We start from the raw sequence: 17671 nt of genomic DNA on the forward strand, positions 1-17671 counted from the left end.
ACCTTGCTCATGGTGGCTTTTATTTTGAAACAAGAGAACAAATCCACTTTTATTTATTATCTTTTCAATAAATTTAAATCCTCAAGGAGCACAGCATTACATGGATTCTGTGTCCAATGGCCTTAGCAAGAAGATTGCTTCCGATTTGGCACAAACTAAGCCACTATTTCCATAAGCACGAGTTACCTTTCCCCCGGATTACTCAGTTTGCCACCAGGAGTCACTATGTTGTTGTTTGTTTTGTACACATAAGCACACCTCTTCCCTAGACAGAATTCAGTTTCATTTCAAGAATAAACTCCTTCAACTTTAAGAAGAGCTGTATGCTCTCTCTGGTTCCAGAGAGCCTGCTTATATCCAGCAATAATGGTCTTGGACCACCAGCCTTCCAGACGTATTTGTCCTCTTAGAAGTCCTGTTCCCAGCAGGCCTCCACAGGTTCCAGTATGGCAGAAAGAGCCATGGTAGCTGTTTTAAAAGTGTTTTTAAATGAATAAGTGAATTCTGAGATTGGAAGTTTTGTTAATTTAGATAACTTAATGGTACCTCTGACATTTCTCACTGGACATTCCTGAATTTTCATTGAAGTAGTTGAGACTTGAGATACTGAAAATATTTTTAAATAACTTTATGATATGATACTAATAAGACTTTTCTTTTGGTATACACAGGTATATTTAAGACATTATTATTATTATTATTATTATTATTTTTAATCTTCACCTGAGAATATTTTTTCTTTTCTCTTTTTTTCTTTAATTTTTTTTTTTATTGATTTTCAGAGAGCCTGGAAGGGAGAGGGAGAGACAGAAATATCAGTGATGAAGGAGAGTCAGTGGGGATCGAGCCCCAACCCGGGCATGTGCCCTGACTGGAAATTGAACCGTGATCTCCTGTGTCATAGGCTGATGCTCAACTGCTGAGCCAGGCCGGTCAGGCTGAGAATATTTTTTCCATTGATTTTTAGAGATAGTAGGAGGGAGGGAGGGGAGAGAGAGAAAAACGTTGATGTGAGAAAGACACATCAATTGGTTGCTTCCCGATGAGTTCTCGCCAGGGCCAGGGATCAAACCCGCAACCCAAGCACGTGTCCTTTGACCAGAAATCAAACCCGAGACCCTTATGTGTGCAGGCTAATACTCTGTTCATTGAGCCACACCAGCCAGGGTTAAAACATTATTTAATAATACTATTTTGCAAGAAATTCCTCCTAGTATATACATAAATCTAAACAGATATTACTAGAGTCAGGGATAACATTTTAAATCATATTATATACAAATATTAGACTCAGTCTTATACTGAAATCCTTAGGTGCTTTATGAATAAAGAAAAGAGCAAAGGGAAAGATCTGATGCTGGCAGTCAGATCTTTGTGATCTTAGGCAGAACAGTCTCCTTAAGCCTCAAATTTGTTTGCTGGATTAAACATAATAACCTAACTCATGGCACTCTATAATTGTCATGGTCTCCTGCCATTTCACTAGTGTCCTGTCATATTATTAGTGATAAATGAGAGTACAGCAGTTATCAGAGTCTTAGCTAAGAGAAGATATGAAAAGTTTTATTTATTTGTTTTTTTATATCTTTATTGATTTCAAAGAGAGGAAAGGAGAGGGAGAGAGAGATAGAAACATCAATGATGAGAGAATCATTGATCGGCTGCCCCCTGAGCCTGCAACCTTGGCATGTGCCCTGACCGGGAATTGAACCATGATCTCCTGGATCCTAGGCCGATGCTCAACCGCTGAACCACACCCGGCTGGGCTGAAAAGTTTTTTTAAAATCTTAATTTGATCCTGACATTTACTTTCATGGTTTTATCCTGTTATAGACTATTTGATTAATTGTAATATAGTTAGTTTACTATTACTAATATTTTACTGTTAATTATCTTTTTCCAATGAAAAATGGCTCATTGTTGGGGATGTAAATAGAGGAACTTTTGCATAAACTTGGTAAAATAGCATGAATTGATACATTTGTTTAACATTTTAAGAAACACCAAACTATTTTACAAAGTGGCCCACTATTTTACATTCTTACCAGCAATGTATGAGGGTTTCTATTTCTTCACATCCCTGCCAATATTTGATATTGTCTGTCTTTTTCATTGTAGCATTAATTTGTGTTTCCCTAGTGACTAATGATGTTGAGCATCATTTCATCTACTTATTGGTCATTCATATATCTTCTTTGATGAAATGTTTATTTAAATCATTTGCCCATTTTATCATCTTATTATTTAGTCCTAAGAGATCTTTATGTATTTTGGACACAAGTCTGTTTTCAGATATATGATTTGCAAATATTTTCTCACAATATATGGCTTCTCTTTTTGTTTTCTTAATGGTGTATTTTAAAGCACAAAAGTGTTACTTTTTTCCACATTTATTTATTTATTTATTTATTTTTTAAAATATATCTTTATTGATTTCAGAGGGAGGAAAGGAGAGGGAGAGAGAGATAGAAACATCAATGATGAGAGAGTCATTGATCGATCCCGCAACCCGGGCATGTGCCCTGACCGGGAATCGAACCCTGATCGCCTGGATCCCAGGTCGACTCTCAACTGCTGAGCCACGCCCGGCCGGGCTTTTCCACTTTTATTGAGATATAATTGACCAGGTTTAAGGTATACAGAATAATGGCTTGACTTACCTATATGGTGAAAGGATTACTACTAATTTAGTTAACATCTATCATCTCATACAGATTTTAAAAAGAAAGAAAAAAGTGTTTTTTCTTGTGATGAGAACTTTTAGGAGTTACTCTCTTAAGAACTTTTAAATATGCCATATAGTTATACATTACATCCCTAGTACTTATTTATCTTATAACTGAAAGTTTATACCTTTTGACTACCTTTATCCAATTCCCCCAACTTTCACCCCTTGCCTCTGGTAACCACAAAAATGTGTTTAATTTTTGATAAGTAGCTAATCAATTTTTTTCTCTTGTGGATTGGCCTTTTGATAGTATATCTAAGAACTCATTGCCTAATCCAGGGTCACAAAGATTTTCTCCTATGTTTTCTTCTAAAAGTTTTATTATGTTAACACATTTAAGTCTGTAAACCACTTCTAGTTATTTTTTGTTATGATGTGGGTTAAGGGTCTAAAATCATACCTTTTGCATGGTGATACACACTTATCCTGGCACCATTTGTTGAAGATTGTCCTTTTTCCATTGACCTACATTGGCACCTGTGTGGAAAGTCAATTGGCCATAAACATAGGGTTTATTTCTGAACTCTTATTTCTATTGAATTGATCTATATGTCTTATCTCTACAGTAGTAGATCACTTTATCAATTTCTGTAGAAAAGGCAGCTGGGATGTTGATAGGAATTGTGTTGAATATGTAATCAATTTGGGAAAGAATTGCCATCTGAAAAATAATGAGTCTTCCAATCCAGGAACTTGGAATATTTCTTCATTGTTTAGATCTTCTTTAATTTTTCTCAACAATGTTTTATAGTTTTCAACATACATGTCTAATTATGGTGTTAGATGTAGGTTTTTCATAGACATCATCAGTTTGAGGAAGTGTCTTTTCCTAGTTTGTTTAGAGTGATTATCATGAATTGCTGTTGAATTTTGTTAAACACTTTTTCTGTATCTATGGAGATCATTGTGTGGTTTTTGTCCTTTGTTAACATGGTATATTATATTAATTGATTTGGGGGTATTAAATGTTAAACCAATCTTACATTCCTTGGATAAATCCCATTTGGTCATGGTATATAGTTTTTTTTATGTTTCTGGATTCGATTTGCTAATATTTTGTTGAGGATTTTTATGTCTTTGTCCACGAGGGATATTGATCTGCAGTTTCTTTTCTTGTGATAGCTTGCCAGCTAATATTCTTGCTGCTCTGAGAATCTCTCCAGGCAGGTGCAGTTACCATGTAAAAGACTTATGTCCAAGGGAGGGGAAAGGAAGGATAGAGAAAGGAAAAGAGAAAGAAAGCCTGTTACATTTTGTGTGCGTATGACACTTTTAAGTGTTTATTTTGAGGTGTTTTTCTGTCAGAAGCGTGGTTTAGTAGCTTCTCTAGGCCTCAAGACTAGAACCAGTGCATGTGCTGCAGGAGTTGTTCACTGCAGCCCTGCTCAAGAGTCCTGTTGATCTGTGAATCAGACCTGGGGTTGTAGCACACACTATCACCACCTGGTGGCAGTGTAAGTTTCTACAGTGCAAAAGCAGGATTTTGGGACGTGTCAGAAAAAACCTTTGAAGACTACATCTGCATTCTAATTTAGGAATTGTTTTAATTCCATTTATTCTTAAAGGGCATTTTATGTGTATTGGCACATAAAATTTCAATATTATGTATTTGGCACAAACATTTTAAATTACAAGTTGAGTGACAAAAGGGAAAGTTTTAGGTAATAATAGATATTAATGAAAGATCAAGTACCCAGTTTATATAGTTTACACAAATTATTTGTAATGCTGTAATAATCCAGTATTTCTTTTAGCCAGTTTTAAAGTACCAGTAATAAACTCTTGAATATTAATTGATGTTAGGAAGAATACATTAGCTACAATATTTCTAAGTAATAGTCAGATTATTAATCTTATAAAATTCTAGTTTTGCGATGTAAAATTTGATTAATTCTAAGACTCTTTCTGATGTTTCCTTCAGGTGAAATTCCTAAGCAAGTTAAAGTGAAAAAATTGAAGAACCTAAAGACTCTGGATTCTAAACCTGGTATTGACTTTTATTAATTTAAATATATATATATATCTATATATATATATATATATAGATATATATATCTATATATCTATATATATGTACTTATTTAAAAAAATAAAAACTTACCATATACTTTGTTTTCTTTACTTCTTAGGAGTTTATACTTCTTACAAGCCATATCTAAATAGAGATGAAGAGATCATAAAACAATTACAGAAGGTAATTATTTGCTCATATTACTAATTTAAATTTCCTTATTCAGGTATACAATATACAACTAGGCAGTGTGTGCTTTATGTATAATAATGTGAAATTAGGTCTCTCTTTTGAACCAGTGCTTCATAAAAATCAGGAGACTACAGTAGCAGCAAATAATGGGCTTACAATAGGGAGGTGCAGCTACAAACTAGTGCCAGTCTTCCTAGATACTTGGAAGTTAGAGTGAAAAAGTGGACTGTGCCATGAGGGAGCTTAGCATCTAACAGTGGGAGATAGTTAACCCTTTTTGGAAAATGTAAATAGTATTCATACAACAAGTATGAAATAAAGACAGTCTTCATTGTGAACTGATATTTTTAAGTATGGGGTGAATGTTTATGCTTTTCTCCAAGAATTTTATATCAAGTAATAGATATGTGTATATTCTTTTTTCTTCTTCATATGTCAGTAGAACTTCTATAATTATCCATTGTTTTATATTCCCTAATACTAGAATATAGGTTCTTACTGTTTTCTCTTTTAAGGGTGTACAACAGAAACGTCCTTCTGAGGCTCAAAGTGTTATCCTGCGACGCTATTTCTTGGAACTGACACAAAGCTTCATCATTCCATTAGTAAGTAACATATACATTTACATAATTTAATGATTTGTTGAAGGGTATATGAATGTTTTTCCCATCCACCAAAACCTTATCTTAAGGTGTGTGTTTTGTCTGCTCGTGTTTAGTGAGTAAAAATAGAGCACCATAAATAGGTTATCATTTAGCTTCTTTCTCTGATTTTCTTTTTATTTATTATTTTTATTTTTATACATTGATTTGAGTGAAAGAGAAACATCGATTTTTGTTGTCCCACTTAAGAATTCATTGGTTGCTTCATGTAAGTGCCCTAATCGGGGATCAAACCCACAACCTTGGCATATAGGGGTGACACTATAACCAACTGAATTACCCTGCCAGGGCCTTCATTTTATTTTCTTGAGCACAATTTGATATGATATCCATGAAACTGTAGCTCCATGATGACTGTTCTTATCTGTCTGTTCACTATCTTTTCCTCAGTCTGGTATATGGTAGTGCTCAATAAATATTTATGGAATAAATAACTGAATGATATGGCTATTCCATGAAACTCAGTAGAAATCATAAATACACTAAATGAATCCTCACGGTATTAGGCAGTACCATGATGTCCTACTCTGGAGACTGGATCGGAGGGAGAGTCCATGTAGTTATTAACGTAAAGTAGCAATCTATTTGTGAATACTATATGGGGGTAATCTGGAGATCTTTGCTATTATATTTTGGGAAGAAATATTCTTTCTTGGTCTTTGGATGTCAATTTATTTCCTTTCATTTAAATTTGTTTAAGTAAATGAACTTTTCTGTAGTGCTTAAGAGCATGGGCTGAAGTCAAGTAGACCTGAATTCAAGTTTAAAGTGTGTGACCTTGGGCAGGTTACTTAGCCTTACGAACCCTTAGATTCCCAATAATACCTGCCACATAGGATGGTTGCAAGGATGAAAAGAGATTATACATTTAAAATGTTGAGTGCATTTTCTGGAACATAGTTATTCAATAAGGTTAATTATTATCATTAAAAATTTGTAGTCCCAGCCCTAGGCTGGTCACTCAGCTGGTTAGAGCATCATCCCAATACACCAAGATTGCGACTTCGATCCTCTGTCAGAGCACGTACAAGAAGCAAACAATGGATGCATAAATAAGCGGAGCAGCAAATCGATGTTTCTCTTTCTTTCTCTCTCCCTTCCTCCCTCCCTCCCTCCCCCTCTCTCTAAATAATCAATCAATAAAACTTTTTATATATACATACATATATATATATTTGTTTTATTTTGTTTTGTTTTGTTAATCCTTACCTGAGGATATTTTTTCTATTGCTTTTCAGAGAGAGTGGAAGGGAGGAAGGGAGCAGGGGAGAGAGAGAGAAAATTGGTATGAGAGAGACGCATCGACTGGTTGCCTTCTGCACATGCCCCACAACCCAGGTACATGCATGCCCTTGACTGGGAATCCAACCTGAGAACCTTGATGCTCAGTCCAACACTCTAACCACTTAGCCACACAGGCTAGGGCTAAAATTTTTTTTTTTTAAGTGTAATTCCTTGGATTATCTAAGATCTAGTTAAATTTTTATTGAAAGTCTGACTTCTGAATTCAGTCTGAATTTAACTTTATTACCATGGGGAGTGATGGTATTGTTGATGTCCATTGAAAGACCATATGATAAAAAACTTGGAAACCCATTTCTTTTAAGTAGGTCTACTTAAACTTTTTTGAAGATTCTCTGGAACACCTGACTTGAATAACTTTTTTTCCCTGGTTTTAGGAAAGATACGTGGCAAGCTTGATGCCTTTGCAGAAAAGCATTTCTCCATGGAAGGTATAAATTTATTCAATTAAATTCCTCTTTGAGTTCTCTAACTAATTAACTTCTTTGAACATAAACATTTCTAACTTTTAAATACAGGATGTCCTTTTTTTCTAGAGTCCACCCCAATTAAGACAATTCCTTCCAGAAGAATTTATGAAAACACTTGAGAAAACAGGACCTCAGTTGACCTCTAGAATAAAAGGCGATTGGATTGGACTTTACCGGTTAGCCTTCTTTTTTTTTTTACCCATCTGTAGAGCTTATTTTTGAAAAAACAAAACAAAACAAAAGCCTGGACTTGAACTTACAGTCTTTTACTCAAAATTGCATCGTTTCACATGGTTCCTCCAGCAATAGGTAGGAAAGGTATTGAGGAGATGAAGTAAGTCATAATCAAACTTTGCTGTTTTAAAATTTGTTTTTATAGGCATTTTCTAAAATCTCCAAATTTTGATGGTTGGTTCAAGAACCGGCGGAAGGAGATGACCCAGAAATTGGAAGCACTTCATCTAGAAGCTCTTTGTGAAGAGGTTAGAGAACAGCATGTTTGTGTGATATTAACAACTATTGAAAAAAAAGATAGTTATCCTTAGAGGCCGGAAGGATATCCATATCTACTACTTTATAAATAGTAATAGCTAACTTTTCTAGGTCATGTGCTATATGCCAAGGACTGTATAGGTGCTCTATATGGATAATGTCTTTTAATATTCACAACGGTTCATTGAAGTAGGTGTATTATGATCTGCATTATGGGGCACCCGAGGATTGTAAGTTAAGTGACTTGCTTCAGATCACATTCCTGCTAAGTAGGGGAGCCGGCAGTGGGCCAGAGCACACTTGCATTGGCTCGTAAGAGCTGACTATACATCTCTTCCTCACTCTGCATTCGGTGATCTCAGGTTAGTAGTTTAAAATTGGCTACAGTGGGAGTATTATGTCACAGAAATTGGCGAATGCTACAATCCAGAGACTTTTTCTGGTGGTTAAATATTTTCCAGCATACCACTGGATGGAGTCAGAATTCAGATTCAAGCAGCCTGACTCCAGATTTTTTCCAGCTTGCCTTATTAACCTCTTGCAGTTACTAGTAACAATTTTTTCCTGTGTTTGGAATGACTTTTTTATAATATATTACCAGACTATTTTAAATTAAGTGAAAATATAAGGAATAGTCTCATCTTCATTTGTATTTAGTTTGAGGTGGGCTAGCCACAGTGTTAACTTTCTAATCATAAACTTGCAGTGACTGGTTTTAAGAGAAGGAGTATGATGAAGACAACCACAAATAAGTTCAGTAAGGACTTGTTTGAGATGCAAAGTTTACATCCAATGTTATATTCATGTGCACAGTTATCTTCGTTTGTTAGCCAATGTTCCTTAAAAATTAAAGTACTCACTAAGTGGGGGTAGGGGTTAGTATTGTACTTTGAGTTGCATATTTATTTTTCATGATTAATCTGAAAGGGCTACTGTAGAAAGGAAGTTCTCACATTTTACTTTACTGACAAATATTTGATAATGGTTCTGGCTAATGTTGAAAATTATCTAATTACATTGTTAGAATATTATGCGCAGAATTATTTTTGTACTGTCATGCTACATCTGGGTTAAATACCCTGTTCTCTTTTTCCTTCCTGTCCTTCTCAGTAGTTTTATTTATTGAAATAGAGCAGTTTGAAAATGATTTTGAGTACTTAACCAATTTGGATTTGTTTGTTCTTCTAGGACTTACTTCTCTGGACCCAGAAACACACAGAAGTAGAAACAGTAGATCTTGTACTGAAGCTAAAAAGTAAGCTGGTATGTAGTCAAAGCACCCAAAGATCTGTGAGGATATTTTCTTCACATTTGAGGTGACAGTCCCTGATGTATCACAGATGTAACCTTTTTATTTATCTTTAACTCTTAATTTTTAATTTATTTTATTTGTTGACTTGAGAGAGAGAGAAAGAGCGAGAGGGAGGGAGGCAGGGAGGGGGTCTCTGACAGAGAGAAACATCGATTTGTTATGTTCTCATTGATTGATTGTTGAATGTGCCCTGATTGGGGATCCAGCCCAAAATCTTGGCATATTGGGATGATGCTCTAATCAACTGAGCTGCCCTGCCAGGGCACAGACGTAACCTTTTTAAAGGAGAGGACTTGAGATTGGTCAATTGATAGTAGATCTGACTGAAAATACTAGGTCTCTCAAACAGATCATAATGATGCCATATTTTAAAAGTATTTACATGGAGTCTAATGAGCTCTACAAAATCATTGTCACTTATATTTAATACCACATGGTATGTGTTAAGTATTATCAATTTACATAGAAGTCTTTTCTTGAGCTCAAACAATATATTGTTTAAACAGCATGTTCTTTGCTTCTTTACATTTCTGTAAATTCTGATTGAAGTTTCCAAATCATTAGATCATTAAAAATGTTTATTTAGAAAATACAATGTATTAATACAGACTCAGAGGATAATTTAAATGCTTCCAAATGTTCCTTGTATAGTTGCAGGCTGATCGAGAGCATTTACCTGTGAAACCTGAAACTATGGAAAAGTTACGGACACACATAGACACAATTATCTTAGCATTGCCAGAGGACCTACAAGGCATACTGCTCAAAACGGCCATGACATGATATTTGCCAGGATTTTTCAGCCAGAAAGGACTGTGTGTGCATCATGAAGCATACTGACATTTCAACTGGACGCACAAAGGAGATCTCCTGGAGTGGAAAATTGCTGTAAATGCTAGCTACAGGGTGGAAAGACTATACTGACTTTTTTAGTGCATTATTTTTAAAAATGGATATCTGTGGTGGTTCCACTTTAATACTGAAACACCGAAAGACATTTCTATATTTTTAATCATGTTCTAAAGTGCTCTTATGAGAGACCTGTGGGGCCATCAGTATAAGTGATTCCAAACTGCAGTGCTGGCATTGCAGATATTTTTTTAAATTGGTGCTCTTTTGCCCAATCATGTTAAAACTCAGGGGGATATAAAAATAACATTCACACTGGCTACCTTCTTAAGAAGAAGGAAAAGACTGAACTGTCTGACTGTAGCTAGAAGTAATTCTTTTGTAGTGCCTTCTGTTGTCCTACATGTTTCACAAAACCCAGCTGCTAGTCTTGAAGCTTTTTCTTAACTTGATTATGACATGTAAATATATAAGGCATACTTTTGCATAATAATTGCTTAAAAACATGTTTCTTGCCTCCCATCATGTTTATTAGTAGCGGCATGGTATTCCCCCCCCCCAATTATTATATAGGTATCATTTCATTATTTTCTATACCACTTTCAAATTTAATCTTATTAGTTTCTCCAAAGGCAAGAAGGTATCTAATATTAATTATGGAAGAATTAATTTCCTCTCACCCTTTACTAATTGGTTTCTGTTTAAGTTAATTAGCTTGGATGTTTTTCAAAGACATTCTAATTATAAGCCTCATAATGAGCTATTTTTTAAACTGAACTATTCTTGTTTTATTTTAATCCTCACCCTCGGATATTTTTCCCATTGCTTTTCAGAGAGAGTGGAAGGGGGAGCGAGAAAAAGGCAGCGAGAAAGAGAGAGAGAGAGAGAAACATCGATATGAGACTCATCGATTGGTTGCCTCCCGTATGCGGCCCGCTGGGGATCGAGCCTACAACCAAGGTACATGCCCTTGGTTGGAATCAAACCCAGGACCCTACAGTCCACAGGCTGATGCTCTAACCACTGAGCAAAACCAGCTTAGTCAGAACTGTTCTTATTTTAAAGGCATTCATAAATCTTTTATGTGGTAGTTATTTGAGTGATTATAAGATTGATTTTCAGCATTATTTGTTTGATAGGGTTTTTTTTACCTCCAAATTAATATTTCTCGGAACCCTTTCCCTACAGCCTGAATCACTGTTATAGTTTTTTGTTGTTGTTTGTGTTTTTGTTGTTGTTCTGTTTATACTACCTTGCCAAAAATAGAAGATTGTGGTTTGGTTTACTCTACCAAAGTTGTTTGGTTTGTGTTTGAATAGGAGTGTCCTGTAGAAGCCACTATTTTAAAAAGGCACACATGACATAGCACATATGTAAATAGCTGCACCTTGAATTACCCTTTGAGTAACCAAACTTAGTTGTATGTGTTTGTAAAAGAAATGGCTTTAGAAGCTATCCTTTTCTGTTAATACAACTCTTAAGGGCACTCCCTACCCAAGAAAGGCTCCCTGTGTTTGTAACTGTGGTCTTTTCCCAAATATGCCCTTTTCTCATGGATACAGCCTCTTGAAGCATACCTCAAAGTCATAGAGAGAATATGGCATTTGAAAGAAATCATTTGCCTCTGATCATATGAGTTATTTTGTGAAACAAGAGTTATCCTTATGGAAAAGGGGCAACGACTTTTAAATTTCATATCTTTCTGGGAAACCTTATTTAGGTATAAATGGTCATCTTATTTTTCAAAAGGTGTATTTTAATAATCTCACAATTTATAGAATTTTAAAGTTGTTAGTGTCATATCAAGGATCTTTTAAATTATACCACTACAGGATGTATCATTTCAAGTTTATTTTGCATAGCTAAAGAATATCAAAGGATGCCAATTAGCATAATAATTATCTTTACATTTACTGTATTTAACTAAAATCTAACAAATGTTGAAAACTTTATCATACTTAACCTGGTTTATCTATTAATTTCAAATTACTTTAAAAATTATTTAAAATTGCATTGGGAACCTGAGGAAGACTGACTGGTAACTGGTAACTTCATTCTTTTGTGTGATTTTCAGACTTGTCCCCCCTTTTTTTTTGAGGAGACATTGTTAAGATCTAAAACCTGCCATTTAATGTTTATCTCCACCAGCATCAGAAGAAATCACTGCTTTCAGGGTGTTATGTAATGCCTAGTGCCTTCTGTTTCAGTGAGAAAGAGGTTTTATGAAGGCATTTATGGTCATTACTGAAAACCGAATTAAAGGCCTTTGATTTTAAAACACTTGAATATCTTGTGTTATTTCTGAGTAAGGTTGGAATGCTTGAAATATGGGATTCCTTTTACTTCCTAACTTATTTTTTAAAATTCAAATGAAAACCTTCTTTTGTTCACTTCACCATGAAAAAGTGAATAGTCCGGTTTAATAACAGACAGATCAACTAAGTGATCTCATATTCTTCTTAGCAATGTATTGATTTTGAAATGTCCTGATGAAAAAATTTTAACTTAATAATCTAGGTATTGTCCTTTGTTTGCTACCTTTTCTTTTTTAACTTTAAATCTCAAATTACTTTTATTTCTTCCTCTTCCTTTCTAAAAGTAGCAAGTATATAATACTATTCTTTGGGCTTTATTTATTAATAATAAAATATATTGGATATTACTTCTTTTTTAAGTTACTGGGTAATATCTTTCAAAGGATACTATAGAACATTTTAGTACATTTAAAAGAGATGCCATTAAAATATTATCCTTTTGTTTTCACTTGTTCATAACTTAATTCATTTGTTTTTATACACCTGAATTTTACTAACTTTCAATATTAGTCCTCTAAAATCATAGTTGAGGAAGACAAAAAGCTTCCCTCATTATGGATAAATGTTGTTTAAATAACAAAATGTATTAACTCAATAATGACTAAATTATGAATAATTTGATGTCCCTTCACATTTCTAAGATATAATACTTAGATGCCACCTACAACTTGGTTGAGTTGTGATCTTCATCATACAAATAGAAATTAGCATTTGTTAACAGCATCTAGAATATTTTTCTAATTACACTTCCCTGTTTGAAGTAGCTAAAGCTATTTGATACAAGATACAGAATCATGATTCCTAAAGTTTAACCAATTTTTAGAAAAGCAAGTTTAAGTTGATGATTGGTTAATGAAATAGGTTTATGACTTGAATGCCTTTCTCCAAATTAAAATTTTGTTGTCTAATAATCATAGGTTTCATTCCGTTTTACTAGTGTCATCACTAGGCGTGGGCTCTTCTGTTTATTATTGCCTTCCCATTCCTTTTGTCATAATACCATTTCTGCTTAGCCATTAGATGGATCCTTCATCTATTTCCTGTCTCATGTATTCAAGCAGTATGAATATATTGTAATATAAATTGCTTCTAGATTGATTGAAATACTTTTGAAAAATGGTAACTTTGTATTCCAGAGTTGTTACACTATTAAGTGAATAGAATTTTAGACTTCAGTAGGAAACTATTGAAATGATTGATTTTGATCTAATGAAATGGGTATATATTTTTTAGCCAGAAGTTCTGGTGGTAGAACCCAGAAACTTGTGGGGGGCTTTGTTTTTTAAATTTCAAGTCATAACCAGTTTTATTGCAAAAGAACCTTGTACACATTTATCAATTCTAGTACCTTAACTAGCTACCCAACAAGTCATTAACATACAGAAACATGCATCATGAGAAGAAATATCACCCATCCCTTCTGCATACCAGCAACTCGCCTCTCCTGAGCAACAGTGCACACATCACTGAGGTCTCTGAAGAGTCACTTTTCGCATTCATCCTGAGTGAAAGATGGAATGACTTAAGTACAAATGCAACATATTATAAACAATTTCTTACTCAAAAAAAGCCACAAATTAAACCAAAGTATTTTATAGAATTTACTGCAAAATACCATAAAAACTGCCTTCACTTTAAAGCGCTCACTCCCCATATCCGGCCAGCCAACTGGATGTCGGGCGTGATGGTGACTCCGCGCGGGTGGCACACAGGTTAGCATCTTCTCTAGGCCCAGGAGGAACTTCGCTGACCCCCTGCAGCGGCACTCAGAAGCCTCGGGCCAGTTTGGGACCCTGGACCCTCTCCCCCGCCAGCCTCTGCAAGGCAGCTTCGGGACCAGAAGCTCCGTGGATTTCTGGTTAACGACGGGTTTCTCGAATCGCAGCGGTTCCGGGCCGATGGCAGCGGTTCACCCCCTGGTAGAGGGGCGCTTTTCCTGGCAGCTCTAATGGCCAGCTGCCTGCGGGGCGCTTTCCCGCCCGTGGGTTTGCGAGCCCCATGGCTCAGGCCATCCTCTCTGAGGCCGCGTCTCCGCCGTGCAGCTCCTGCCCGAGGAAGAGCCGCCCCAACCACCGACCCCACCGCTTTTAGAAACTTGTGTTTAAAAACCAGCTTTACTGAAGTATAATTGACATACAATAAACTGAACATACGTAAGTGCACAACTTGATAAATTTTAACATTTGCATACACCCACAAAACCATCACAGCCAAGAACATATTCGTCACCCCCCCAATTCCGTACAGCAGCTTTGCACTCCTTCCTGCCTCCCCGCAGCCACTGATGTGTGTTCTGTCACTATAGGTTAGTTTGTAGTTCCTAGAGGTTTACATAAATGGAATCATCCTGTACTTTTTTGGTCTGATTTTTTCCCTTAATACCGTATTTTTTTCCTCCTGTCAAACCCTGAGCTGTCTGCTTTCCTTATGCTGCCTGGAAATGTATAGGAAAAGGAACATACAGGGAAGGTGAGACTTGGGAGAAAGAACCGTGGAAGGTAGAAAGGGCTTTTTAACATGGCGAAGAGGATGGGAAAGGCTGCCGTCGGCGGAAGAGCCCCATGGCCTCTAAGAGCAAAGCCCAGAATTGTGCCGAAGAGCTGTCCCTCGGGAGAAGAGTTGCTGGCAGAGCCAGTGATGAGCCCCCAGACAGTTCCAGCCCCAGCGCCAGCGCCTGCCACCCCCGCTGTGCCAGCTGCAGTCCCAGGGAACTTGGCTGCTCTGTCAGTGTCCCTTGAAATGGCGCTGTTTTGGAAGTTATGGTAGGGATAAGTGAGGTCAGGGGACATGGGGCTGCCAGTGTCTTGGGCCATTTTAGCACTACTGCAGAGTGGCTGGCTCCACAGCTGAGAAGCGCTCCGACCAGGACGCGGGTGGAGATGAGTTTGGCGTGGAGTACATTTCCAGGGAACGCGGGCTGTGGCAGGAGAGCTGCGCTCAATGCGGAGAGCAGTCTTTTTTCTCTCAGCATAAATGATTCATGTTGCATGTATCAGTAGTTCATTCTTTTTATTATTATATGACTATAACACCTGTTGATGGACATATGGGCTGTGTCTGGTTTTTGGCTGTTACAAATAAAGCTACTATGAACACAAGTACAAGTCTTTGTATGGACCATATATATCCTCTTGGGTAAACTAGAAGTGGGGTGGCTAGATCATATAGTAGGTAAATGTTTAACTCTATAAGAAACTCAAACTATTTTTCAAAGTGTTTGTACTAGTTTCCACCAGCTGTGTATGAGAGAGTTCCAGTTTCTGCAGATCGTCAACACTTGGTATGGTCAGTGTTTTTAATGTTTGCCATTCTAATAGGCTTCTATTGCTATCTCATTAGGATTTTAATTTGCATTTTCCTAATGACCCGTCATGTTGAACATCTTTGCATGAGCTTATTAGTCACTTGTATATGTTCTTTGGTAAAGTGTCTGTTAATATATTTTACTCATTTTTAAAATTGAGTTGTTTAATTTCTAATGGTTGAGTTTGGAGAGTTCCCTATGTATCAAATTCATTTTCAGATACATAGTTGGCAAAGATTTTTCCCATTTTTGCCTGGCCGGTGTGACTCAGCAGTTGAGCATCAACCTACAATCCAGGAGATTGCAGTTCAATTCCCGGTCAGGGCACATGTCCGGGTTGCGGGCTTGGTCCCCAGTAGGAGGCGTGCAGGAAGCAGCTGATAAATCACTCTCTCATCATTGATGTTTCTCTCTCCATCTCCTTTCCTCTCTCTGAAATCAATAAAGATATTTAAAAAAAAAATAAAGACATTTAAAAGAAAAAAGATTTTTCCCATTTGTGACTTTTTTCATTTTCATGTGTCTTCTGAAAAAGCAAAAGTTTATGGATTTCTGCACAAATTCCTGCTTGGCTTTTGATTGGGATTGTATTAAGTCTATAGATAAATTGGGGTGACATCTTTTTTTAACTTTATATATATCTATCTATCTTATTGATTATATATATATGTCTTTATGGATTTCAGAAAGAGGAAGGGAGAGGGAGAGATAGAAACATCAATGATGAGAGAGTCATTGATCGGCTGCCTCCTGCACACCCCCTACTGGGGATCGAGCCTGCAGCCTGGGCATGTGTACTGACTGGGAATCGAACCACAATCTCCCAGATCCTAGGTTGATGCTCAACTGATGAGGCACGCCTGCTGGGCGGGGTGACATCTTATTGTTCTCTGATGCATGAACCAAGTATGTCTCCATTTATTTAAGTCTTTAATTTCAGCAATATTTTTTAGTTTTCAGGATACAAATCTTTAATGTCTTCTGTCAAATTTATACCTAAGCCTATCATATTTTTTATGTAAATGATATCTTTTTTTTTTTTTAATCTTCACTGAGGATATATTTTTTTCCATTGATTTTTAGAGATTGGAAGGGAGAGATGAGGGGGAGAGAGAAACGTCAACGTGAGAGAAACACATCGATCGGTTGCCAGGGATTGAACCTGCAACCCAAGTATGTGCCTTTGACTAGGTTCGGTCTGAGGGCAGACGCTCTAACCACTGAGCCATACTTGCCAGGGCAATATAACTTTTTAAAATTCAACTTTAACTTTTTCATTCAAAAGTTCAGTTCAAAATACTAGTATATAGTTGATTTTTATATACTCATCTTGTATCCTGCAGCATTTCCCACTAAGTTCTGTTGTAATGGGATCCCATAAATTCTGATGTTTTACATTTCTTTTCATTCAGTTCAAAATACCTTATAATTTCCTTTTGGATTTCTTTAATCCATGGGTTATTTAAAAGTGTTATTTACTTATTTAAATAGTTGTAGCTTTTCCAAAATCTTCTTGTTATTGATTTCTAATTTTATTACAATGTGGCTTGAGAACATACTTGTTATGATTTGAATCCTTTTAAATTTATTAAGATTTGTTTTATGGCCCAGAATATGGTTTATCTTGGTAAGTATTCTGGGTACACTTGTGAATAATGTATATTTTGCTGTTGGGTGGAATGTTTTATAAAGGTCAGTCAGGTCAAGTTTGTTGACAGTATTTCTTATATCTTTGCTGATTTTTTGCCTACTTGTTCTAACAAGAGGTTATTGAAACCTCTTGACTATAATTGTAGGTTTGTGTATACTTTGCTCCAGAATCTACTTTGTGAAATATTAATAGAACTCCAGCTTTCTTTTGACTAGTGTTAGCATGGTATGGCTTTTTCATACCTGTACTCTTAGCCTATTTGTGTCTTTATATTTAAATACTTTTCTTGTAGATAGCATATAGTTCTTTTTTTTAATCCTTACCTGAGGTTATTTTCTCTGTTGATTTTTTAGGTGGGAGGAGAGAGATAGAGAAACAAGATA

At 36.0% G+C, this 17671-nt stretch overlaps 1 protein-coding gene and 1 long non-coding RNA gene across 6 annotated transcripts in view; one reads left to right on the forward strand and one right to left on the reverse strand.

The window, feature by feature from the left end:
* Window positions 1-12298, forward strand: part of DENND6A (DENN domain containing 6A) — a 52436-nt gene extending 40138 nt beyond the window's left edge. For 2 of the 3 annotated variants that reach the window (XM_081159228.1, XM_081159229.1), the window contains exons 13-20: window positions 4650-4715; window positions 4858-4922; window positions 5447-5536; window positions 7273-7326; window positions 7432-7541; window positions 7745-7847; window positions 9046-9120; window positions 9821-12298. In XM_081159228.1, the coding sequence (XP_081015354.1) occupies window positions 4650-4715; window positions 4858-4922; window positions 5447-5536; window positions 7273-7326; window positions 7432-7541; window positions 7745-7847; window positions 9046-9120; window positions 9821-9952 (695 nt within the window). In that variant the 3' untranslated portion in view covers window positions 9953-12298. The remainder of the gene's footprint in view (window positions 1-4649; window positions 4716-4857; window positions 4923-5446; window positions 5537-7272; window positions 7327-7431; window positions 7542-7744; window positions 7848-9045; window positions 9121-9820) is intronic. The other variant, XM_081159230.1, reaches the window with a different exon arrangement.
* LOC308567548 overlaps window positions 1-17671 on the reverse strand; it is a 26793-nt gene continuing 9122 nt past the window's right edge. For 2 of the 3 annotated variants that reach the window (XR_014000330.1, XR_014000331.1), the window contains exons 2-5: window positions 13762-13834; window positions 4830-4883; window positions 3129-3205; window positions 1-468 (exon numbers count right to left, since the gene is read on the reverse strand). This is a non-coding gene — a long non-coding RNA (uncharacterized lncRNA). Of the gene's footprint in view, window positions 469-3128; window positions 3917-4829; window positions 4884-13761; window positions 13835-17671 lie in introns of those variants that run through there. The other variant, XR_014000332.1, reaches the window with a different exon arrangement.

Source organism: Miniopterus schreibersii (genome assembly GCF_964146895.1).
Source record: "Miniopterus schreibersii genome assembly, chromosome: 15".
In the NCBI taxonomy this organism is placed as follows: Eukaryota; Metazoa; Chordata; class Mammalia; order Chiroptera; family Miniopteridae; genus Miniopterus; species Miniopterus schreibersii.